Source organism: Elgaria multicarinata, chromosome 3, assembly GCF_023053635.1.
Source record: "Elgaria multicarinata webbii isolate HBS135686 ecotype San Diego chromosome 3, rElgMul1.1.pri, whole genome shotgun sequence".
NCBI classification, from domain to species: Eukaryota; Metazoa; Chordata; class Lepidosauria; order Squamata; family Anguidae; genus Elgaria; species Elgaria multicarinata.
This window is the reverse complement of record NC_086173.1, coordinates 99,162,399-99,187,566: the sequence shown is the minus strand read 5'-3', so window position 1 is coordinate 99,187,566 and position 25,168 is coordinate 99,162,399. Positions and strand designations below refer to the sequence as shown.

The following is a 25,168-nucleotide window of genomic DNA, read 5'->3' as shown; positions in this document are numbered from 1 at the left end:
AGTGGAGAGAAGAACTCTCTCTGCTACCTTGTGGTAGGAATCACTTACCTGGCAGGCACTGAACTCCTTAAAGAGTCCTGATGCAGCTGTTTCCACATGTACCCTGACCAAGGACAGAGATCAGCTTCTTATGGTTCTCAATGGCATCCTTCATCACAGTTTCACACACACACACCCCGCTTGTTTGTTTTTGCAACTCCTAGCTATTGCCCTCTGGGAAGGCATGCTGAAGTTCAGCAGATCACCCTTTCCAGTGCACAAGTAGTGGAAATGGGAGTAAGACGACTGCACTATCCAGTCAGGTTTACTGAAATGGCTGAGGGCCACCTCTTCGCCCAATGCCAGAACGAAGTGAGGGAGTCATACCATGGTTAACAATTATATAGTCAACATCCTACCCGAGGGACTAGGTGTTGCTTACATGATTAACCATGATGTCATAGCAGTCCATGTGGGCAGAATACTTTAGATCAATGATCTTCACTCTTTTTCAAGCAGGAGCCACCAGGCACCACCACCAAGGACACTTGGGAGGGGGGCTGTGAGGGGGCTCTCCTCTCCCTGCCCCATCAGGTGGCAATACTGTGCAATGGACTTGGCCGGATGAATTTTCAGGTCTCTCCTCCCCCTTCATGTTATCCAAGCAAGGCCTCAAAAGTCAGTCACCAGGCAAGCAAATTCCAACAAGTTCACTTTGCCTTTGGCTTGCAATGGAAAATTTTCTTGTCAGAGAGAATGCTCTGCAGTGCTGCAAAATCTCCCACTGCAGGTACACGTTGCTTTGTCTCTCACCCATGCACTGAAATTCCCCCTCCACGCCCAGCACCTGCACAGTGTACAGCAGCAATTAGCCAATCACTTTGTCCTCTGCCTCTTGAGCTCCTCCCCCTACAGCTGATTGGCTGATTGCTCCTGCGTTCTCTCCCCATTCTGCCCCCAATCTACAGCTGATGATGGAAGGTATCCTGAATCTTGACCCACAAAGCCTCCTCTAGTACCCTAGTTCACAGATGCCAGACCACTGCTAAAGCAAATATCACGGCAAAGCTAAAGAGATCCTGCTGAGAGTGAATGAGAGAGGGGTGGAGAGCCACCCATGAAGTAATTAGGGGCTGCCAGTAGCCTCAGGTCTTGCAGTGAAAAGCACTGCTTTAGATGTTCATTACCAGTATGAAACTAAATGTAAGAACAATAGCGACCACACTGGAACAGTGCATGTTGAAACAGAATTAAAGACCAAGATAACGGGGCCATTTGTAATGGCGAGATTCTTCAAGAGGCACGTACCAAGGAGGATGGGAGTTCATCACTCAGTTTCCAGGAAGAAGAAGAAGAAAAGAATTGAGACTGATTTGGCAGGCACAGAAAATGTGCTTCTTATGTTTCAGATCAATTCTCTTGGCCACACACATGCACAAAGAGACCTTTATATTCACACAGAATAACAACTCTTAACATCGTCCTTGTATGCGGCAGTTGATCTCCAATGCCCCAGTATATGTCAAGTCATTTATGCGTTGGTTCCTTAGAATGAGATTAAAAAGTGAAAGTAGAAATTATTGATCAACTATGGATTTAAAAGCATTGCTAATTTTTAAACTCATAAGTTTAGACAGCTTTTCATGAGATCAGAAATATGCAGTATTGTATGTTTAGTTTCCAAAATTTATTCTGCTTCTGATAAAAGGGCAAGGAACTATGCTGAGCACTGAAATGTGCGAGTTCTACAGAAGCCCTTCTGACTTCCAAGACCTTGCAATGCCCACATATTTTCAAAGTTGCTGAACACCTTTATATCTCAGCATCCTTTTAGTATTTGATTTGATCCTCCACTTCGCATTCACTACTTTTTAATCTGCCCTGATTGTTTTAAACTGCCTGATTTTATTGTTTAATTATTATTTTGCAGGGTGTGTTTATGTTATTGCATATTTAAAACTTTTTGTAAGCCACTTTGTAACAGAAAAGTGGGAGGCTATTCATCTGTCTAATTTTATTTAATACTCATATTTGTATTTATCCCTACAAGCACAAATGCAACAAAGAATTGCTGCTTCCCTTCAGGAACCAAAACAAGTTGCTTTAAAGGGTGTTCACCTTTGGTAACTAAATGTTTTGGCTAGCATCCAAATTGGTCAGTGGACACCTTGGCTATTTTTATTTCCACCAGAAGCACCCTAAGTCTTGTGGGATTCTGCTTCAGGGCAGCTTTTCAGTGACACAAGGACCTGCTGAAGAAAGAGAAAGTCTAGAAAGCTCAATGAAGGCAACTCAGAATACACCTTATTATGTCTCTTTGCTCATGAACCCCAGGCTTTCATCCAAACTTACCTCTACAAAGAGGGTTCTCTATAAAAACAGTTGATGTTTTCAGGAATGAAATTATTAATATGGGTACTACACTGTGGGGTCATTTCTGTACTATGTTGCATGATCACAGCCAGGTAAACCAGTCCTTATATCTCCAGGAGTTCTGAATTACTAATACAGGTTGCATTATTGCTGGCATATGTGCACCCTTTCTATCATGGATGTCCATCATCTTCTCCCTCTGTAGCTGACCATTGGTATAGCTTGCTGCTACTTTCAGCCATGAATGATTTTAGCTAATTTACAGATGTGATCAGGAAGAAATCGGAGGAACCAGCATCAACTGGACTGCGCAAAGCCCAACAACAACTTGACTATAACCAAAACACGTTAAAGAGACATAAGAAAAAGCACCAAGCCTCTCCTTTGTTTCAATGGTCAAACCTGCAGCATACACATCACAACCAGACTGAACTTCTAACAAAAACATTTCTTCCAAATGCCGAACAGTTTATCAAACAGAATGCACACTAATTTGGAGGAGTCCAACCACAAAAGTCAAGTCAAAACTGGGTTGTATATGAGCTATTGCAGCTGCTCTAAGTATCTTAATTTCCCTACCAGCACTGAAAGTACAGAATAGGATGGGGACTGAACGAAATGTTTCGGATAAGGCACTAGGCTGTAGGAAAGACACCTGGTGCCATGTGTTCTAAATTATGACGCAAAACAACAGCATGTGGAATCTCAGAAAGTTCTCATAATACCATTAGAACATGTCACAATAAAAGGTATCAAGGCACTCTTAACCATGAATGCCTGAATCACCAGACCAAGCTTATCTACACAAAATAAAAATTATGAAAGAAGAATGAGAGTGTCTCCACTGTCCAAGTCCCTTCTTTTACAATATATACTAACAAACCTGTTTTCTCCTCTAGCACAAGACACTTAGTGATCTGGAGTTGGCTGTAGAATATTTACATATGTAAAATATTATGTTCCAACTGATGTGCGTAATGCCCCAAAGGGATCTTTACTGTACAGAAGAGCTTAAAGACAGGTATAACATCTGTCTCAACAGCAAACCTATGATCTCAGTCTTCTAGCTTTCAAGAGCAATAAGTTATTTTAAGGCTAGAAGGGCATACAGCCCCATGCATGGCATTTGTTTAATATTAGACTGTGCTAGAGGGGCTGTGCACAGAGTTTCCCATCTTTTATTGCTCTTTTTGTGAACCATCCAGAGATCTTCAGCTATTGGATGGTAGAGAAATGTAATAAATAAATAAATAAATAAATAAATAAAATAAACAGGATATCATGAAATCTCCATTTCCTATACTCCCTCCTTTACAGGCAAAAGGAGGCAAAGAAAGACCCAAGAGATCAAAGAGCAGAGTGTGTGGCAGGGGGTAGTTAACAGCTTTATCAATTATGATATGTAACACCAATACACATGTCATGGACCAAGACACTGAACCTTCAGAGGATGCCAAACCCCTTGTCCTCCAAGGTGCTCCTGAGAAGACTCCTGTGAAGACTCACCCATGGCAAGGCATCATGAGGCTTCCATTTCCCCAGGACCCAATTCACCAGAAAGATGCCAGGAGTCAGCTCCCCTGCATGCAGAGTTGGCCACATTACCATCCTCAGACTCTGAGGACTCGGGCCATAAAGACACTAGCAAGCCCCCCAGACACTCCTACATTGTCACAGCCTGAAATTGCTAAAACTGCTCAAGCCCCTTTAAGGGACTAAGCCTTAGTCAGTATGGGAGCAGGGCTCAAAAGTCTCATGGCCGCTACATTTCTATTTAAGTCTCAGTCTTGATCCTTGTTGGAGTAACATAAAAACCACCCAGTCTAGCCTCCAGCCTCAGCCCCACTTGGAACTTTCCATGGTGCTGATCTCTTTTCCTCTTGCTTCCAGAGAAATCTGACTCAGCTGCATCACACAAGCATCACCAGAACTCACAGCCTGAAATTCAAGCATTATCAGAACACACAGCCCCACTAAAGGACCCACTGATTCAAGTAAAGTATTTATTTTGAAAATGAAGAAAGCTTTATGCTAGAAGAGGTTACAGTTGTTTATAGATGTATGTTTTTGTGTATGTGCTGTATATTTTTATGGTTTAAAATGTTGTATATTTCTAATTGTTTTAATCTTATGTAAACTGCCCAGAGAGCATCAGCTATGAGGAAGTATAGAAATATAATAATAATAATAATAATAATAATAATAATAATAGAAACCATGCTGTCTAGTATGACATTTCACACCACAGAAACACCTCAAACATATATCTATGTTTTTTGAGCTATCAGGTGAAGCTAAAATACCCAGGATGGTAAGCAGATGATTGGCCTGTACCCAATATTCATTGGTAGCAATTTTCCTATTGCTTAACTTTTGCAATCTTACTGAAGAAACAACTTACAGAAAAACATCAAAATTCACCATGCAAGTATTAAAATATCCCATGCAGATACCAATACAACGGGACTTCCCTAGCACATTGCCAGGAGTGAGGGCTTACAGCTTCTGCTCTATCAGACAGGAAACAAACAGCTTTTCAACTGCCTTCCCTAGATGATGATGATGATGATGATGATGATGATGATGATGATAATAATAATAAATTTCTGTATTACCATCCATCAACAATAAACCCCATTTAATCCAAAGCAAAGCTACATCCTTTTATAAAAGTTAGGGCAAAAAGGGATGAATTCAACTAGAATTGTTTTTTGTACTGTAAGTGTAACATAGTAAGTTGATTCACAGAATTCTTAGCCTGGAATAAATCTGACCATAGTCCAGCTCCCTAAAAAGATGTACAAGAATCTTCCAAAATTACCAGTCCCCAAATCAACTAGCTATTTATTATCCAATTTAGCACGTGACATGGGTAAACAGCATATCCAACCAAGCTGTATGCCGCCCTGAGATCCCAATAATATAGGGTGGGATACAAATGTTCTATTAAATAAATAGCTATACCATTGTTTGGTACAAGATTTAGAAGCATGTACCAGAATGTCATATATTACAGGTGAAGGGAAACTATCAGAAAACTCGAATCCCCAACAGTTGGTGCAGGACAATCTCCCCCAACCTGGTGACCCCCAGATGTTTTGGACTACAACTCCCATCAGCCCCAGCCAAAAAGGCCAGGAAAGTTGAGAGCTGTAGCTCAAAAAATCTGGAGGGCACCAGGTCGGGGAAGTTGATACTGAGGAAAGTTTGATACCTCAAATACTGTACATAAGGCACAGCCACAATACAAACTCAAATTGGGTTTTAAAATAGATTTATGACTTCCAAGAAAATAATAATCCAGAGTTTATATGCTTACACTGCTTAGAGGATAGAGGACACTAAAGCTACCAAGAATGGCATAAAGCATAATCCATAATGTAATCCATAAAATAAACATTGCTAACATTTCAGTCTGCTATGTAAGATGCCAAATTTCGCTACAGCTGTGCACTCCAACATGCACCTACCTGGGAGTAAGTTCCATTGAAATCAATATAATTTATGTCTGATTAGACATGCATAAGATCACACCGTAAGAGAACTTCATATCAGGAGGAACAAGAAAGGTAGCCAAAGTTATCATCCAGCCACAACACAGTCAAGAAGAACCAGATGTTAACCTGGGGGCTCAATACTATTATCTTCTAGCAACTGCGCAATGGTCACTAAATCAATATTTTAATTTGCTCACCTGATATGCTTTGGAAATTAACACTTTTGCTATTTTTTCACACCTTTTACACGGTGTGAAAAAGGTTTGATGTGTCACCTGGAAGACTACACAGTTTTGACAAGTTTGTTATGGTTAAAGAAATATATACATCCTATCTTCCTACAAAATCATGGCAAACAAAAGGGATGGCTGGTATGAAGCTTGAGCCTGTTGAGCAACCTCTTGAGAATGAGCCATCGGTGTATCTTGACAGCCAGCTGCCCCCAAAGTTCTTTGCCAAAGAATGGCTTTCAGTCTTTCAGAGTGATGTCTCCAAGTTTGCTTTGAAAAAGCTTGACAGTGGGAGCAGAACTCCACAGTGTGCTCCTTGTCCAAACACAAAAGACACAATAAGTGTCCGTCCAAGGCTGGCAATTGACTGCCACACCTCACACAGTTCCTAAATAGGCCCCTGAGGTCCATACGCTCTCACAGCGATAGTGAGATCGCAAACAAAAACTCAAACGAATAAAGAATTAACTTGAAGGAATGAAAAACAAGAAACAGAATAAAGATAAAATAAAAACACCAAACTAAGAAACACAAGCAACTTTCACGAGAAGCTTCCCTGACAAGGCTGCCACTATGGCAGTCGAAAGAGAACTGAGGGATCAGGCGGAAACTGTTGGGACATGCGCAGTCGATGCTGGGGGAAGGGTTCCCACCTAAAAATGCCATTAGCTATAGAAGTTTCCTGAAATTGGGCTCTGCCCATTTGTGTGATGCACAGAGACCACGAAGAAGAACCAGTGAGATCTCTCAACTTCTGGTCAAGAAGAAATAAAGCCTTCAAGTAACTTACCAATCAGGAAGAAACCTAATTAAGCAACAACACAGAACATGCAAGAGCGTGCTCTACCAGGTTTGTGCTATGAACACTCCATTTTGCTTTGCAACAGAGTTATTTGGGGTACTCTGAAGCACATAGCAATATTGTCTTTAAAACTGTAGCACGTACTTTTCCTGATTAGTAAAAAAAAAAAGTATATGTGTAAACCATATGATTAAGTAACAGAGTATACTATATAAAATGTATAATAAAAGTTGACAAATCTCAACCAACTCATGGAAGGTATGCTGAAGTAGGAAGGCCTTGCAAAGTTTTCTAAAGACACCTGAGGAAGGGCTCAAAATGACTGACTAGCTTTAAAAAGTCATTGGTTCTATGCCTGTTTTTGTGGAGCCTACACCCCTTGGTTCCAATTCTGTGGATTTCTTTTTTAATAAAAAGTGGCATAGAAATTCTCTGAAATAAACACCCAAAATATAATAGAACTGATTTCACTGCTTGATGGCTGAAGACGATGACATCAAGCCTTGCAAATATACCCATACAAAGCTACTTCAATTTGATTGCCGTATTACTCACCTCCTATGAGAGAATCTCAAGAAGAAAAAGGGGATAAGAAAAAAAGGCAGCAAGACAAAATAAGCGAGAACTGAAGGAGGAAAAGGCCAGAATAATTGAGGGTAACTCTCCCAAAAGCAGAAGAGAAAATACAAAGGAAGATGTGGATTCATACAAGAGTAACATAATTCTTTTTAGTAATGGGGTGGACACGTCTTTCAAATGAGGTTTCCCCTAACTGGCGAAAGAGCATATGAAGGGCTGCCTTTTAATGTAATCTCAGTGTAATTGTACATTGAAAGGGATTAACATTTTAAGACAGAGGTGAGGCAACTGTGATCCTCTACATGTTGTTGGACTCCAACTTGCATCAGCCCCAGTCACCATGACCAATGGTCAGGGATAATGGGAACTGTAGTCTAACATCCCAAAGGCCACAGGTTCCGTACCCCCATTAAGAAAATATTACAGAAGAAATAACAGTGACAATAGAAAGCAAAAGAAATGTAGACTAAATGGAAATAGCTACTCCGATAATTACTTAACCAAAGTCTCTGAAGTATCACCCTTTGCACAGAGACAAAATATGCAAGGCAACAATAAATTGCCAATACACTCCATATATTAAAGCGAAAGGCAAAGGGTTTTTTTGTGGGGGGGGGGATGATCTTTTAACAATGTCTGACTTGAACTATGCCCACTTCTCAGGCATTTGATCCTAGTGATATTTCTATTTATTTTACCAAATTTAAATCCTGTTTTCCCCTTAAAGTTATCTTCAAAGCAGCTAACAAAATTAAGACAGTCAAAATACAGCTTTGAAACAGTAAGTTGCAATGAGACACAACACAAGAAATATCAATACAGTACAGCAGTCAAAAATGAAAGGCTTACTTGGACCAAAAAATCTTAGTTGCACACCTTAAACACAATCAAGAAGGGAGCCTGGCTCCCCTTCCCTAAGGACGACATCCTGCAATCTAGGTGCTACCAGAGAGAGGCCCTCCTTCTTGTGCCTACCTGCTGTACCAGAGACAGTGACGGGACACAAAGAAAGGAGGGCCTCTCATGCTTATCTTAACAATCAGGCAAGTTCCTTCAGGAGAAGAAGGTTCTTAAAGTATCCTGGTCTTGGGCTATTAAGGTCTTTAGTAAATACCATCAACTTGGATTGAGCCCAGAAACAAATAGGAAGCCAACGGAGATGTTACAAAATCTGAGCCCCAGTCAAAACTCTGGCAGGTAAGAGAGCAAAATCAAACAAAATGGAAAGATTAATATTGTGGCAATCCAACAGCTTAACACGTTGTGTAGCCACAGTCTAGCACATTAAAAGGCACAGAGAAGGTGATTTTAGCGCATCGATAACCATGAAATCAAATATTTTTTTATTCCACCAAAATAACCCAGCATATTTTTATTAATTTGGCACAAGATTTCTGCTGGTGGCTTACTGAGCTAATCAACTTATTTCAAAATTGGTTGAATTTCAACGAGACTGAAGGAAGAGTTTGTCATTATCTTTGCTTTCTTCTTTAATTTTCCCTTCACCCCTTTCAGCATCTGCCCAACAAGGCAGAACAGATCAAGAAGAAGCAGGAGAAACTTTTCTTCAAGAAGCCTTCCTCCTACTGGACAAAATGCAAAGCACTCCACCCTTCTAGACCAAGGGATGGCAATAAAGCGAGGTCATTTTTTTCATTTAAGCTTTCTGTATGGATGACAAAATCAAGTAATAGAAATATTTATGTTTTTAAAATGCACACCACATTATTGTACTACTAAGTGAGGAAAATATGGGTGTGTGTTTTTAAGCTCAAAACACGCTGTAAGTAGTACAATAATAGGTTCATTTCAATGCAAATGAGAACACGCCAGTCTGAGTGATTGCAGTGCACTCAGGAGTGTTGCCACCCAATTGTATCCCAATTAAATGCTCTTAACTTGCATTATGGAAATGTATAGAACTCATAACCATTAACACATTAGACACCAGGACTGCATGGACAACTGCAAGACATAGAGAAAAGGGTGTATTTCCACTGTTGCAATCTGGTGCTATCAGAAACTGATGTCAAGTGAATATATACAAAGTCCTGGCTGGAGAAATGTTTGATTTTCAGGTGTCAGAATAAGACCTTGAATTCTTCACTTCCGTGCAAAAAAAATATTGTCTGTCTTACAAAAGACAGGAATCCTTTCAGCAGAATTCTGTAAAATCTGATCCTTACAATTCTAAACACAAGTGCCCTTCACTAAGTAGCACAATTACTAGTCAATCAGATACTTTAAGGATGTGTCTTTAAGAAAGCTTCTTCAGAACTGCAACGTGTTCCATGTTGCATCTGACATACATATTTCAGAATAACATCTTTTTTTAAAAAAAAATGTTCAAGTAATGGCAACAGAAAACATCAGTGTGTGCGTTTTCTATAATGACTAGAGTACTTAAAAAGAGAAGTATTTAAAAATCCTAACCACTTGTGCAACCATTTTTGACTGCAGAAACAACAACTCTCACTGTTTTTTCACAGGACTTCCAGAGGTGTCCCCAAAAGAGATGCACTTTTCCTGGGAAAAGATACTGACCGTACGCAAATACAAAAGGTAAGAAAAACTGCATTCAAACTGCAGCCACCATCTGCCTTTCCTTCCACATGACTCTGTTTCCCCCATGTCACGAATGGCTAAATATCTCATAGTTGAGTTATTAGCCATAGAGTATTCTATCAAAGAAATATAATCCATGCCCCTCCTTATGTCAGTGCTCTAAATGGGTTGATAGACAACACTAAATAAACCTCACAGGAAAGATGAGAGAACACCACTTCTCCATAGTTTCTCATTAAAAGCTTTCTAACACATCCTAATGGTTACTCGAAACATAATTCTCCAGACAGAGCCAAGTAGGAAGGCCTGCCTTTGCTTACAGCTACTTAACAGTGGCGATGAGTTGAATTTTCTATTCAATTTGATTTACTGAATTAATATCCCTCATATCAAAAAAGCTCTAGCTACCAGAAAGTGGATCACCTAATTCAAACCAAGGAAATAAACCCTGTAACATGCCTCAATGACAGGTCTACCTCTTCATCTATTCTGGCAACTGTATCACCGAAGTCAAGCTCAAGAACTATACTGATTCAACAGCATGTCTGCTAACACCATATATGCCACCACCTACTAGGAATACTCTTCAAAAGTAAATCAGGTAAGTGATAGAAACTGGATGTTTTAAACAAAAACAGAGAGAAAACAATGCTGAAAGCATTTTAATCTCCCTGGCATCCAGGTAACTATGAAGTTTCAAGGGCCAAAACCTTTAAGCCATATATGCTGCATCCAACATACAAGTTACCCACCACAAAAAAAGATGGAACACCTAGTTAGCATTTTCCCATCTCTGCTTCCATCCAATTATTGGAATGAAAGCACGTGAATAACCTGGCTAGATTATATTTTTAAAATTAGCACAGGTTGTTTCCTTCATCCCATGCTGGAAGCTAAGCTAAACATGGAAGAACACTGAGATAATCAAATACTTTCAGGAAAAAATGGGCACTCCATAATACCAATTTCCTATTAAGAAGTAATGCTATATTCAATAATTCCTTTCCAAGCCTATTTGCGGGTGGGAGAAAGGAATTGTCCCATTAAAGGTGAAATAATTTCAGTGGGTGATATGAATTCAGCTTTGTGTGAAGGCGATTCAAGCCAGATGCACAAACTTCAAATTACTTTCTGCACTTCTTCGCCATAATGAAGCAAAATGGTAGTGTTTTTCGCAAATGGTGAGTAGCAACCATACTAACAGGGAAAAGCGATCTCAAAACCTAAATGAGCAACAACTGATAGCAGCCTACCAATGGCAAGGTATGGTTACCAAAACCTTACGAGCAGCACACAGTGGGTGCTGAATGAGTCCAGCAGAATGGGAGACACATTGCAATGGAAAGGCACAGACATCCCTTATAGTTTGCTTAACTCAATTCTCCATCCTTTGTTGAATGGCAATGCTCCAGTGCAACACCAGTAGCTGGGTTTTCAAATAAACCTCTATACCGAGGTCAAGGGTAACAGTAACTGTCTGGGATTTTATCATTCATCAGTGGATCCTGATCTTATTGCACTGATGACTTTGCCAAAGTAGCAAAGCACTGAATAAATTTCAGTCACCTCTCTATCTGAATACCCTTTCAGTGGTGCTTCTAAAACTCTATAAGGTATTTTGAAAAAACATTTTCAACTGGTTTAGCTACAACAGTCAAAACTCTCAGAAGTTAATACATCAAGTATACTTCCTACAAAAGGAGAGTAGCAGGGGTGGTGGTCTTTAATATATCCACAATAATTTCTACCCTGATATCAAGAACACACACACACGCACCACAGTCACTGAATAGGATGATGCTGGACCTGGTGAATCTGAGTTTGGAAACAGCCAAAACATTATAAAACTGAATGCTGGTCAAAATGAAAGAAAGTGACTCAGCAGTATGCCCACAACTTATGTCTGATAGCAAAAATAGTGTCCCTGGGATTTTTCCACCTCTCCGAACAATCTTGTTCGCACGTTAACCCAAGAACAAATTGGAGGTTAACTCAGGGTTGTTTAGGGATTAAACAACCCAGAGTATCCAGGTTCAGACATCACACTCACAACCTAGGATCATAGGTTGTTTACAGAAAGCAGAAGTGAGACATGTGCTGGAGTTGGGTCACGCGCACCTGGTAACCCAGTTGTTTACATGCGAACCAAGTCAATGACTATTACTTCCTAGAAAAGTGACATGCAACAGGAGCTTCATGGTTCTAATAATATTATTGTTAGACTGGACTGAGATGAACTGATAGTTATATATTATTTTTGTAATGGCTAGTTTAGGCCATACTGCTATAAAAACTCAAATTATTTAACAAAATAATATTTAACAAAAAATATGTTTCTCTGAATTTCGTCTCCACAGAGTTGAACAGTATCATTTCAGTAAACCGTAACCTTTATTCAGAATTGAATTAAAAGTTAATGGCCAGTCTTAAAGCACAACTTCAATTGCCTGGGCCACAAAACAGAAGCTTTTGTTCAGATTAAGTTAAGACTCTTAAAGCTATGGGTTGTTGGGAAACTTTTAGGGGGTTGCCAGCCTACTGGAAATAAAGGTTGATGTTGATGCAGCATAAATGACAAGAAAAGAAACAGAAAAACTGTTTCAAGGTTAGCAGATAAGATGGGATTTGAAAAGAAAATTGGGGGTCATTAGTAAAAAAAAGGGGGGGAACACAGCAATCATATTGAACACAAAACTGGATTTGTGTACTTATTTATTACATTTAATATGCAACCTGAGGGTCTGAGTGGTCGACAGGCAAGGGGAACAGACACTGTGACATCTGTTGGGTGTTACCCAACATTTAAATAGAGTGGGGGAAAGTTAAAGTTCCACTTTTCCTGTATTCACAGAGATGCTGGAGGTACTATAATTCTGTCTAAGCTTGAGTTTCTTTGCAATTGTTCCAGGACCTTTCTTCTTGGGTAGGTTTTAAGCTGGAGGAGACCTGTTTCACCATTTTTAGACTAACTCTTTAAAAAGAATCATAAGTACAGTTTTGTATGGTGTTTTTTAATCTTCTGGGTGTAATGAGCTATTAAAATATTTTTTTAAAAAAAAAGCCCAGGGGACAACTTAGCTGCAGCTCAGAGTAAAGCTGCAGACAGTAACTGTGAAATTCTTTATTCTTACTTGAATACAAATTTTGAAATTTAATCATGATTTTGAGAATCTACAGAATATCCGAGTTTAGTTAATCTGAACAAAAAGCCCCATTTTACTCGAAAACTGCATTGCTTATGTACTTTATGCTTCTGCAGTTGGTTTAGCTAATTTTTAAAAGGAGTTGGGCATTCATACACCTAGTATAATGTTTATATAGATCAACGTGTTTGGAATTAACATTCCTAAACAGCAAATGAAACAAAAATTAATAGTATCATAGCTCCAAAACTAAGCAGATAGATTTAAACTGTGCCTGCCTGGATGGAAGACAATTAGGAGCTCCATATAAACCACTTGGCTTTCTCTGGGAAGTGTGGAATTAAGGTATAATAACATATTCCTAGTGGACCATTTTTGTAGAACAAGAAGGGATGCACAATTTTTGAAGGGAAGCTGATTCCACTGATCAGTTGTGCAGTTCTCTCCATAGCTTTTCTTCACTTTTACAAGGGCTTACATAGGAGAACTTGCCTATGGATTGTGCCCAAGGAAGAGAGAAACAAATCGCAAAACTAAGCTGCAGCAATCATTGTCTATACCTTGTGTATTTAACCACCACAATCCATAATGCCATCTGGAACATGCAATCTCTTTTTACTGACTGATATTTTATAGAATTGTGATGTGTGTCAGCGAATAACCACAAGCTTAAAAGGCTGGTATGACCTTCCTTACCCCAGCCACAATTAAAATGGATAAATATGCATCTGATAAGATGTTTGGTGATGCTAAATTTGTGGGGGAAATTTATCTCTCGAATCACTGGGTATAAGACATCACATTATCAGGACATAGTGTTTCTGCCTCTCATGGGTTGTATCCATCACTAGTCGTCAGCCAATGGACTGGAAACCACTGGTATAACAATTTGCCCTTTCCCCTGCATGCCCCCCCCCAACATCTCACAGCAGAGTTCCGCTTATGCAACATTGTTTTTAACCTCATGAATTTAACAAGAAATATTTACCACTTCAAGAATGGTAATAGCCAAAAACTGGAAGTCAGCGTTTAAACTGAATATGAAGTATTGTGTGATAACATGCATGACCCCAGAATAGTTGTTTTTAATGGATATTGTCTGTTTTTGTTTGTATTTTATGCTTTTTAGGGTTTTAAATTTTGTATATTTGTTTTTAATGTTCACTGTTTTTAACTTTTGTAAACCGCCCAGAAAGCTTTGGCTATGGGGCAGTATATAAATGTATTAAATAAATGTAATAAATAATAATAAAGAAGGGTTCCCATGTATAAATAGTTCAGAATTTGGGTCACTTCTATAACGTGTGGAACACATGGGGCTTACTTTCTAAAAATTTGCAACCACAATTTTTTACTTATAAAATTCAATATAAAAATCTAGCCCATACTATTATTTATAGTTAATATGAGCAGCTTTCTATTTCTAAGAAAATTTGAAGACATTCAGATTAACCAGGTGCATCTGTAACAGGCCAGACCTCTCCTATGCAGCTCCAACTTGCATAAAGGCAACATGAACACAAAAGGAAACAAACAACGAAGCCCCAAATGTACCCACCAGATGAAAGCACATGGACAAATGAGGCATGCAAACAGGATTTTTCATTCACAGCTGAATAGTAGTGGTCTAGCCCATGGAAACATAGGGAAGGTATGTGTATTCAAACATATCACGATTTCGTTTAGAGAAAGTACAGATTCCATTTACGGTACACCCTGAAGAAAGTGAAAGTTCTGAGATTAGCAAGCTTAACTCCTGTCACCTGAAATCCATCACATACACAAACTCACAAGGACAACGAGCCGAACTGGGAACCCTTTTCGTAACTACTGCACTTTGAATCCATCAAGCCTGCAAAGCATGCACAACTTGAATGGGCAAGACTAGTCAGGAAAAAAAAAAACATGAGTTCCTTCAGTGAAACATTAAGCCTCTCCAGATTTTTGGAAAACATCAGCATATTAGCTGCCATGTTGTACATTTTGGAATAAAGCCTTCCTTTGAATCTTTGTTTCACGAGTCACTAGATGTCCACCCGCCCCACAAAAAATTCTTCTAGCAGCATTTTCGACCGAAGTTTAAAGCAACCTGGTTGGCTTCCATGCAGGCGATGGCCTCTTCCAAGAGGGAAAACTCCACGCAGATATAGCCATAGTTGTAACCTGGGGACAGCATTTAAATACAGACGGGATTTGCGTTAGTGCCAGAAAGCCACATTTTCAGCACCCAATTCCCCCTTCCCCTTAGTACACACCCAACTACCGCCACCCTATGCTTCCCACAAAACAAAATAAAAGCAACAGTTGATGCTCTTTATAACTGGATTCGTTCAAGCTTTGGTAGTACTTGACCACAAGCCCATAATTCTCTTTACTGCCTCTGAAACTATACAATACAGTAAGTAATTTGGCTTTCTATCAAAAAAGACCAATAGTGTAATGGGCCCATTCCTGTAGATGTTAAGGAGATACTGACCACTCCAGAGCTAAACATAAAAGAAACACAATATCCATATCAAAAATCCAGACAGAGTCTGCTTTCAAGAGCAATATTTAAACACATATGGAAGAAAGAAATCAAATACTCTATTTGGCTGTGTTAACTTTTGACTGTTAACTTTTGTATTCAAGGCCAGGAATCTTTCTCATTCCATGTGTAAAGTAAGATCAAGAAATTTCAATCTTTAAAAAAAAATTATAAACTGAACTAATGCAGTTCCAAAACCCACAAAAATATTAATGAGAATATCCTAAAATACTGTTGTTGTTTTCTTCAGTAGTAGTCCAGGATAAAGGACAAGCAAACACTGAAGTCTTTTATAAGCTTTCCCTGAAGTATAGTAATGATTAATTAACTATATTGCATTAAGAAAGAATAATCTTTACTAGTGATGAAAGCTATTTCAAGAAGGAATGCACCCATCTGCCTGAAATGGAGGTCAGAAAGGCACATAAAAATGTCCTTACCTCAAAATTATCAAGGATTCATAATCATCTAAATTAAAACCAAGGTTTGCTCAGGGGAAGATGTGTCACTTAAGCAAGGAACAGTGTGCAAAGTTTCCATGGCTGAAACTGCAAGAACTGATTTGCATCGGTATAATTCATAACAAAGCTGAAGAGAACATTGTGTGTTGAGTGTTTCAACTCCTCAGATGCCTCCATTCTTTCCACAAAACACTCAAACCATAGGCATTATGTACTCTGTTCTACCTGGATTGCAGGTATCACAAATTAATGCAGTGATGGCCTTCCAGAGCCAATACTGTAACACCAAGAAGTAGTTACCCATGATGAACCCAGCACAGGTTTGCATCGAGGTTTTTTGTTGTTGTTGTTTTTTAAAAAAGCCAGAACACTTCCTTGCACATTTGAGTTTATCAAGAGGTATCTGCCTTCATGCGACAACGTAGTGGCAACTTGTGTTAAAATAGTTTGTAATGCTGCGTCTCCTGAACAGAGCAAAACTGTGTGTTCCAGGTGACATTGTGATGCTGCTAAGAACAGCACCCCAATGACACCCTCTCTCTACATAATTTGAAATATTAGGATGTCATGTACATTGATGTGTCCCCATCCCTACTCCACAGTATTGGCTGCAGCGGGCAGGGAAACATACAATGATGTCACGACATGACTAAATATTGCCACATATTTACAAGGAAAAGGGGCAGAACATGGTGGTGTCATTTTCAGCAGCATCCCCAAGTTCTGCCCTACAGATTGTTCCAATTTGTTTATTTCTTCTGGATTTCTTCCCCATCAGATAGAGTACATCAATATTCAAAACTACAAAGAACTATGTAACTGGAGAGTGAGCTGCTTCTGATATTGTTGTAATCAATTCAACAGTTCTCTAAACATTTCTTGAAGGCGAAACTACAAACTACTTGTTTATCAATCCAACTATTTATATTGATATTAAAAATCCCCATGCTGACAGAACTTGCTTGCAAAAGGAGGGGGTCCCCCCTATGGGCTGCACCCTCCCCCGACCCACAGCTGCATAGGCAATAGAGCTACTATCAGGAATAGACAATTAGAAAAGGATTGATCAGATTTATGAATATCTGCACTGAAATAAATTTGTGCTAGACTTTTACTACAAGATGGGGCTCAACTAAAGTTTCGTGAAATAAACATGCACTATTCATTGCAATTTTAATTCTAGCAATGAAAGTACAGTAAAGAGCAAATAAGAAGCCTGGAGTGAAAGCTCATACATTTTCCTTTCTACTAGGCACAAGCACCAAAATGACAGAGCTGTCTAGAATTGTGCATGGTGTAGAAAAAGTACTGAGATTCTCATAATACTAGAACATGGGACCATCCCACAAAGCTGAATAGTGGGAGATCTGGTACAGATAAGCAGAAGTACTTCTTCACACAGCACATAGTTAAACTATGGAATTCACAACTACAACTTCCTACCTGTGAGACATGTGTTAACAGAGTTCATCAGGCAGCAGACCTTGAGAGAACTCAGTTTCACATGCAAGTACTTTCTGATAGAACTAGGCAGCAGCCAAAGTGGAGGGCGGAAATCAGTGATGGGTAAGATAGGGACCGAAGAGAGATGTTTCAGCACAGACAAAAGTAGCTTGAAGCACTCTTTGCACCTAAAGCACTTACCCAATATTGTTATATTTATACCGCCACCTTTCCATTAAAAATGCCCAAGGTGAACAAATCATAGGAAGCTGAAAAAATCCAGAACTTTTCATCTGACATTTGCCGATAAATTGCTTCAGCATATATTAAAGTAAAATAAAAGCACTCCAAGGAGACCACATAGTAATGCAAACTTATTTCCCACAAAGTATTTCAGAATTACTCAATTTTCTAGCTGTGGTCTCCTCAACAAACCCTCCTCTCACCCCTACAAACTCATTTCTAGTTTTGAAACCAGGGACTCTGCCTCTACTACTGGGCTTTAGCTATTCCAATCTGGTATTCTAGTATCTGCCTGAACTCATCTGATTCTTTTGCGTATTTGTCCAACATCCCTAGAGGAACGCAGGTTAATAAGAACACATATAAAGAGCAAATTACATGCAGGAAGAACTGTTGCAATTTATGTACACAAAGAAAGTAACACCTAGTTAGGATTGCCATGGTTGAATTGGCCTTACAGAGGCTTCGCTACTATTCCTACCAACTCTATTTTCTTTCCAGCTCATCTGCTTTCTCCAGACTTTTCCCTGGGTGCTCCTTGCTTCCCTTCTTCACCAATGTGTGTACTGTATACACACACACACATATGTCTATCAGCTCAGAACTCCTCCTCTTTGCTCCCCAGATGTTATCATAAGAGCAGGGATGGGGAATTCCTTTCAGCCCATGCATAGAACTCAATTTCGGGGGGGGGGGATTGGGGGGGCACATTCCAGTGGCTGACAAGACTAAAGGCAAAGGGAATGGAACCAAAGTACAAAATACCAGCGTACTGTAGCTTAAAGCTGCTACTGCCAGCTGGGAAACAACCAAATGATTTATGGTTAGGGGAAAGCCTTTCTGGGGGACACTGGAAGGCCAGACTGGGATTCCAGGAGGGGCGGGTTTGGCCCCTGGGCCTGAGGTTCCCACCCATCATAGAAAACCCTGCACAAACTCACATGCCTACTCACACTTCCCCCTTAGGGCCCATCTACCAAATCATCAGTACAAAACCCAAGTCCTTGTAAAACCCAAATCTCAATGTGCTTTCAATGTTCTTAATCTCAGAATACATTTGAATAACAAGGCGAGAACAAATATTTTGTTTCCTTCCCAAATTCAGTCACTATTAGCATACTTATTAGATATTGTATTATTCTTACAAATACGTATCAAAATGGCTTAGAATAGTACATACTTCCCACAAAACCTAGGTGTCTGAACAATCTAGAAATTTCTCCGCATTTTGAATCTTGCACATCCCTTGATCTTTCCCCTGTATTTTCAACTCAAACCTAAGACTTTTGCTAAAAGGTGTGTAAATAGTTGGCTAGATCTTTCAGTCCCTGAGGTTTGAGAGCAACTTTTCAGGAAGCATAGGGAGACTGTTTGAAGGGATCTCAAATCCCACCATAGATCTAAGTGTGTAGCATTTTAATATATAACCTGAGATCTGTTCCGATTCCCACTGAAATGTCCCATGCTCTCTAAAACATTGCAGGTCCATCCTGAGCAGCATTAAATGCACAGAGAAGGACTACAATTGGAAAGGAAAATCAACAAACATCTCCTTCCCTTTGTGTGCAGACAGAAGCACTTTCAACTTGCATGTGGGTCTCTTTGGATCCCAGCCATTAAAAACAGATGGGTACACGATAGGTTAATAAGTATTTTAAAATAGATGGGTGGCCAACTCAAACCTTAATTCAAACCGAATTTAACATAAGTTTACACCTCCTTATAAATAATAAAATGTCTCTCCTGTCAATTCCCCCCCCCCCCCCATTTTTCTATTGCTTTAATGAGGCTCTTTGGAACTGTGTTTTCACCACAGTTGCCCAGTGAAACAACAGAATACTGTCAAAAATCACTCAGCCCTACATTAGTGTTGGTTTCTGCAATTCACTACTGGACTTTAGGCACAATTCTATTTATGACTACATCCCTATCCAATCCCACCTCTTTCTTGAAGCACATTTCTCTGAAACGTATTAAATATTGTACTCCATTTTCTAGGATTTTTCACTTCAAAAGATCCACTTAAACTTTTAAAGCAAAATCAGATGATCATGAAAATAAGTAAGAGCATGCACTTGCTATGTTTTATTATCTGTGGTGTTTTAATATACGGTTTTATTGCTTTATTTACTAATAGTATTTAGCCTCCCTGGAAACAGAAATAGTGAAGCATGTGATATAACCGCTTAAAAAGAGGCAGAGTGGTATAGTGGCTAGAGTGTCGGACTGGGAATTGGGAGATCCAGATTCTAGTCCCCACTCAGCCATGGAAACCCACTGGGTGACTTTGGGCCAGTCACAGACTCTCAGCCCAACCCACCTCACAGGGTTGTTGTTGTGAGGATAAAGTGGAGAGGAGGATGAGGATTATGTATGGCGCCTTGGGTTCCTTGTAGGAAAAAAGGCTGGATATGAATGCAATAAATAAATAAATAAATAAATAAATATGAAATATACCTGGCATGCCATTCATAAATTTGCAAACAATTTGTAAACAGTTATATATATAGGGCAACAGAGAGGTACTGACCATATGCTCTCTTTCAAACCTGCCTCCTAGTTGGAGACATCACAGAGAGCTCCTTTGTCACTGAGATGTATGAATACTGTAGGAAGAACTAACAATTGCCCTAACTGACAATTTTTTGCATCTGGCAGAATGGACCCTTTGAGTCTATTTACACATAATACAAAACCATAGTTTTGCATCACAAGAACAATCCTCAGGACTGCATGTTGTGATCAAAAACTTTGTATCATAGTCTGGACCAAACCATAGTCAACAGTTTTGTTCCAACATTTCAAATTGTTGTTTTGCCTGCAAGCCATGTTCAAACTGTGGTGTGCTATCCTGGTTGATGGGCAATCTATTGTTTCCATAAAGCGTACTTTCTAGGTTCAGCTTAAACTGTAAACCAGGCTTTGCTGCAAACTATGATCAATGTTTTTAATCTCCATGTGCAAGGGAAGGAGGGACTGCACTAACCGGACTCAGAACACCAAACCATGGTTTGCTGTTACATCTGAATAGCTCCATTATTTACTACGAAAGTAACCTGCATTTTCTACATGGCTTCTTCTAAGACACTGCCATAAAAGCAGCCAAACATTGTTCTTTAAATACCAAGTTCAAAAACCAATTCATATATTTTGTTTCCCTTTAAACTGCTCCTATGCCAAGTCCCCAAACCGATACTGAACTTGGCAATCCTGAAAGCAGTTTGGGGGGTACTACGGGGGCAACTTTTTTAAAAAAATATTTTGCAAGAACGTAAGTATGCCCAGTGACTTCATCTGGACTGCACCTATATAAGTGAGCTATTTGAACCCAACACAACATAGCTTCCCTGAAAATAAGATGTACTAATGCCGAAGCACACAATAGCCTACATACAATAATTTGTTTTATAGAAGTTTCAGATTCTAAATCCTTTTGGAGATTTATGTTACAATCGGACTGGAGCAAGAAGGGAAAGATTTCCAGAGGTCCTCTCCATTTTCCTCTAGCATATCTCCCCCACATCTGGAACTGTAATCTTTGTTTTCTACATTCCCTATCATGTTTAACTTTGCCAATCTTATTCCCATCCCATTCAGAAAACTACCAATTATTCCCTTACAAAATTCGTCTGGGTACCAGTCAGGAACATAGGAAGTGAAGCCAGGAAGCTGTAAACAAGCCATCCTCTGAAACAAGAAAAACCACCCAATATAGAAGTCTGGGAAACATCCATTGACCCATTCAGAGCTATCTGCATTTGATGCTTCTAAAAACAGATGCATCCTTATTTACAAAGCAGTTGTTACAGGGCAATTATTTCAGGGCTAAGACAAAAGCTTGCCCAATGAGAAGATTTAATAAGGGACATTCACTGGAAAACAAACCGATGTGAGCTCTTGAAGGCTCCCTTAGAAGAGCTTTGTTTTCTGTCTTTCATAGGTGTCTAACCTCAAGGTTAATACTGACTTGCCGAGTTTGTGCCTGAAGCTGTCAACCCTGGAGAAGCCAAGGGGACAGACTAGATGACCCAAGAGTCATTTAAAAACCATTGGTAACTAGGATGTCAGCAAAGGAAGTTATAATTACAAGGTAAGACAGGTCACCCAGTACAAGCTTTTTGACGTTTTAATGTATACCCACCCAATACAAAGAACACTGAAAAAATTCTCACCTGTAGTATAATCTTTTAGGCGCAGGTTCTTCACTGGTGTCCCATCACATGCTTGGAAAGCATTGAGAATCTAGAGAGGCAAACCAAGCGTCGTGTTAAGTACCAAGCCCTACATTGCAACCAGTAACATTTTCAGCACAGAATGAACATTACGTCTGGCCCCGATGGGAATATTAAACTCTATGTAGTACAAATAGAGATGTGTAGGCCCAGAAAAAACCTGGAATAATTTAAGGGGAGGGGGATGTTTTTTTCCCAAAGCCTTTTTTGTTTTGTTTTTCTGAAATATTGAAGGGAAAAAATGAAGAAAATATGGATTATGGAATGTTTTATTTTAGCATGATGAATAAAATGTTTAAGACAAGGTATTCATATGTTTACTTCTTGAAATGATTTTTAAAAACTATGTACAGTATCAGATTATTACAAGTTCTGTGCACCGAGGACAAGCACATCCTAGGTTGCAAACGGAGACTGCACAAGAGCAAGATGCATTTCTGCCTCTAGGGGGCACTGCCACTGAAGCAGAGACTGAAACTGATAGTGATAGTTATAGCTCAGAAAATGAGTCTGATTTAAACTTCATGCATATTCATTGAATCTTGGTCCCCCTTTTTTCTCACTTCTTTTTATGGGAATGGGTGCTTTATGTCTGCTTGACACTATGAAGGACCAGTGGAGACATAAATAATTTTCCTTGTTACTAATGTTGATGGCTTCCTCTGTTGTTGTTTTTAAATTGTTTTTGCCTGCTCCAATGAAAGAGGTTCCTTACAGTTCAGGTGTTCCTTACAGTTCAGGAGCTTGTAGCTCCACTTGTTACAAAAAAAAGTAAAAATTTAAAAAAGTAAATTCAGTTTGTAGTAATTGCTTGAATACAATGTACTTGTAATATACCAAATATAATTTTATGCCAAGCCAACTTGTACATAATACCATGTTATGTACCTAGAGTAATAAAGTTACTTTCAATCTGTAAAAAGTCTTAACATTGCATATTTTTTTCAATTTTTCCAAAAAATTGTGTTTTTTTCCCTTGAAAAACCCAGAAAAAAATCAGGTTTTTTTCCAATGGCTTCAAAACTTCCAGAAATTTTACAACCCTAAGTATGAATGGAAGTGAAAATCAAAAACCTGAAGAAGAGTATGTCTTCTTTTATGCAGATGATGAAATGGGCTCAGGCCCATTCAAGTTTATGCCATAATAAATTTATTTAACTTTAAAATACCACCAGATTTTGGGGAGTGAGGGGAGGATGATCCTGCTGCAACAAGCAAACACAGCTATTATGCCTCTGGAATTAAAGGCTAGTAATGGCTTTAGGCTTTGGGCTTTCAATTCAATAACCCAAGTGTCATATTCCAACAAAAACTGAAATGTACTCAAACTATTTTGGTTTTCTTTTTTCCTTAATTCACTGAATTTACATTTAAAACTTGCTAGATTAGTATGCCAAAGAATTTTTATTTACAATGAACTATTGCGTCTGAGTTTTCCTTGATGAAAATTGGATATCTTTAAGAACGCCTTTGACACTAAGAACGCTGGCGGGTTTTTTAAAATCTCCACAACTGACAAGACTGCCTTCACCTAACTTTGTGCTGCTGACATTGCTTAGAAGCCTCTTACAGTCAAAGAATGAGAGCTTTTTTCTAAAGAAGGTAAAAGTTGCAAAGTAAATTCAAGTTATGCGCCACAAGAATTTAAAGCAGGTGTGAGGTTTTGGCCAACAAGTTCCATCAGCCCTGGCCATTAGGGTTGCGCACTCCGCTCTGAAAATCTGAAGGTTCGAGTTTTCGGTGCGGAGTAGGGATAGTTAAAAAACTGTTGAACACCCACAAAGCAGAAAGGAGCCCTGTCAAAGCTCCGCTCCGTTTTTAGATAACCACTCCACTGTGGTCTACGGAAAGTAACAAAATGCTTACATCACCATTATTTTTAAAGATAAAGAGATCAAACTTGGCACCCTGCTAGAGTTTAAGTAGGGCTTTAACCATGCCAAGTTTAAAGCAGTTCCGTTCATCTCTTGATTTTTAGGATTTTTTTTAAAGTTGGAATAACCACTCATTGAGTCAATGGAAATTAACAAAAATGCTTACGTCGCCATCATTTTTAAAGATAAAGAGATGAAATTTGGCACCATGATAGCTCTTAAGTAGCTGGGCAGGCGGAAGGGTTGTGTTAATTTCCTTCTCTGATGCTGCATTAATCCATCCCAATTTATATCCAAACTGTGCATTTGTGGGATCTTTCATCCTTTACCTTGCTGATGCACCGCTGTGCATCTCCAGTTTATAGAGATCTGCCTACTGTTTGCTCTAACAGGGCGAAATTGGGGTGGGGGTGCCCTCATCGGTATGAGGGATGATGTGAGTGGTAGACCAACACATCTGGAGAGCCACAAGTTGGCCACTCCTGATTTAAAGCAACCTGAGTAAGAGGAGGCAAAGTGACCACCAACACTACTAGAAAGCTAGCAATCCTATTCTTCTCTTCAAACAGAACAAAATTAGCACTTCCTACTAGGGAGTCCCAGTACAAAACACAATGCAGGGTGTGTATATCTGGTACTCTGAAAAACTAGATATGGGCAGTACACCTGGACTCCAACCTCACATTAAAAAGTGCTTTGGGTGAAAAGAATTGCCAAAATTGTCAAAGATCATGATTCATTCAAGCTCTACAGTAAACAGTTACAGTGTTAGCATATTGTTAAATTAAAGGAAAATGTAACTATTTTAAAGTATTTCCATGTTGAGAACACTGTTAGTATGGAATATCAAATATTTCTAGATAACCTATGGGCAGGAGCGGGAGGAGAATAACTACTTACATCATCTTTTGTGGCAGTTTCAGGAACTCTTCCTAGTCGAATCAGCTTGCTTGGTTTTATATCTTTGAGACAGGTCCTGTAATCCTGGTCCTTCAAGATAAAAATTAAGAGAACTTTGAAGAAAATAATGCAGAGGAAATGTACAGCCATTCAAATATAGAAAGTCAAAGGTGCACCAGTTCACTAAAAATGTTGTATTATGATTTATGAGCAGTAAAACAGTAGATTGATTTTATAGTTTAGTCCTACATATGTTCAAACACAAAAAGATTACAAGTAAGCTTTATAACATCTGACACTTTAAACTGCCAATCAGAAAT

General features: G+C 39.1%; 1 protein-coding gene across 2 annotated transcripts in view; it reads right to left on the bottom strand.

Annotated features, from left to right (window-relative positions):
• The window catches only part of RBM6 (RNA binding motif protein 6), a 77,766-nt gene that overhangs the window by 39,220 nt on the left and 13,378 nt on the right, over positions 1–25,168 (bottom strand). For both annotated transcript variants that reach the window (XM_063121069.1, XM_063121071.1), the window contains exons 4-6: positions 24,849–24,938; positions 22,015–22,084; positions 15,258–15,331 (exon numbers count right to left, since the gene is read on the bottom strand). In XM_063121069.1, the coding sequence (XP_062977139.1) occupies positions 15,258–15,331; positions 22,015–22,084; positions 24,849–24,938 (234 nt within the window). The remainder of the gene's footprint in view (positions 1–15,257; positions 15,332–22,014; positions 22,085–24,848; positions 24,939–25,168) is intronic.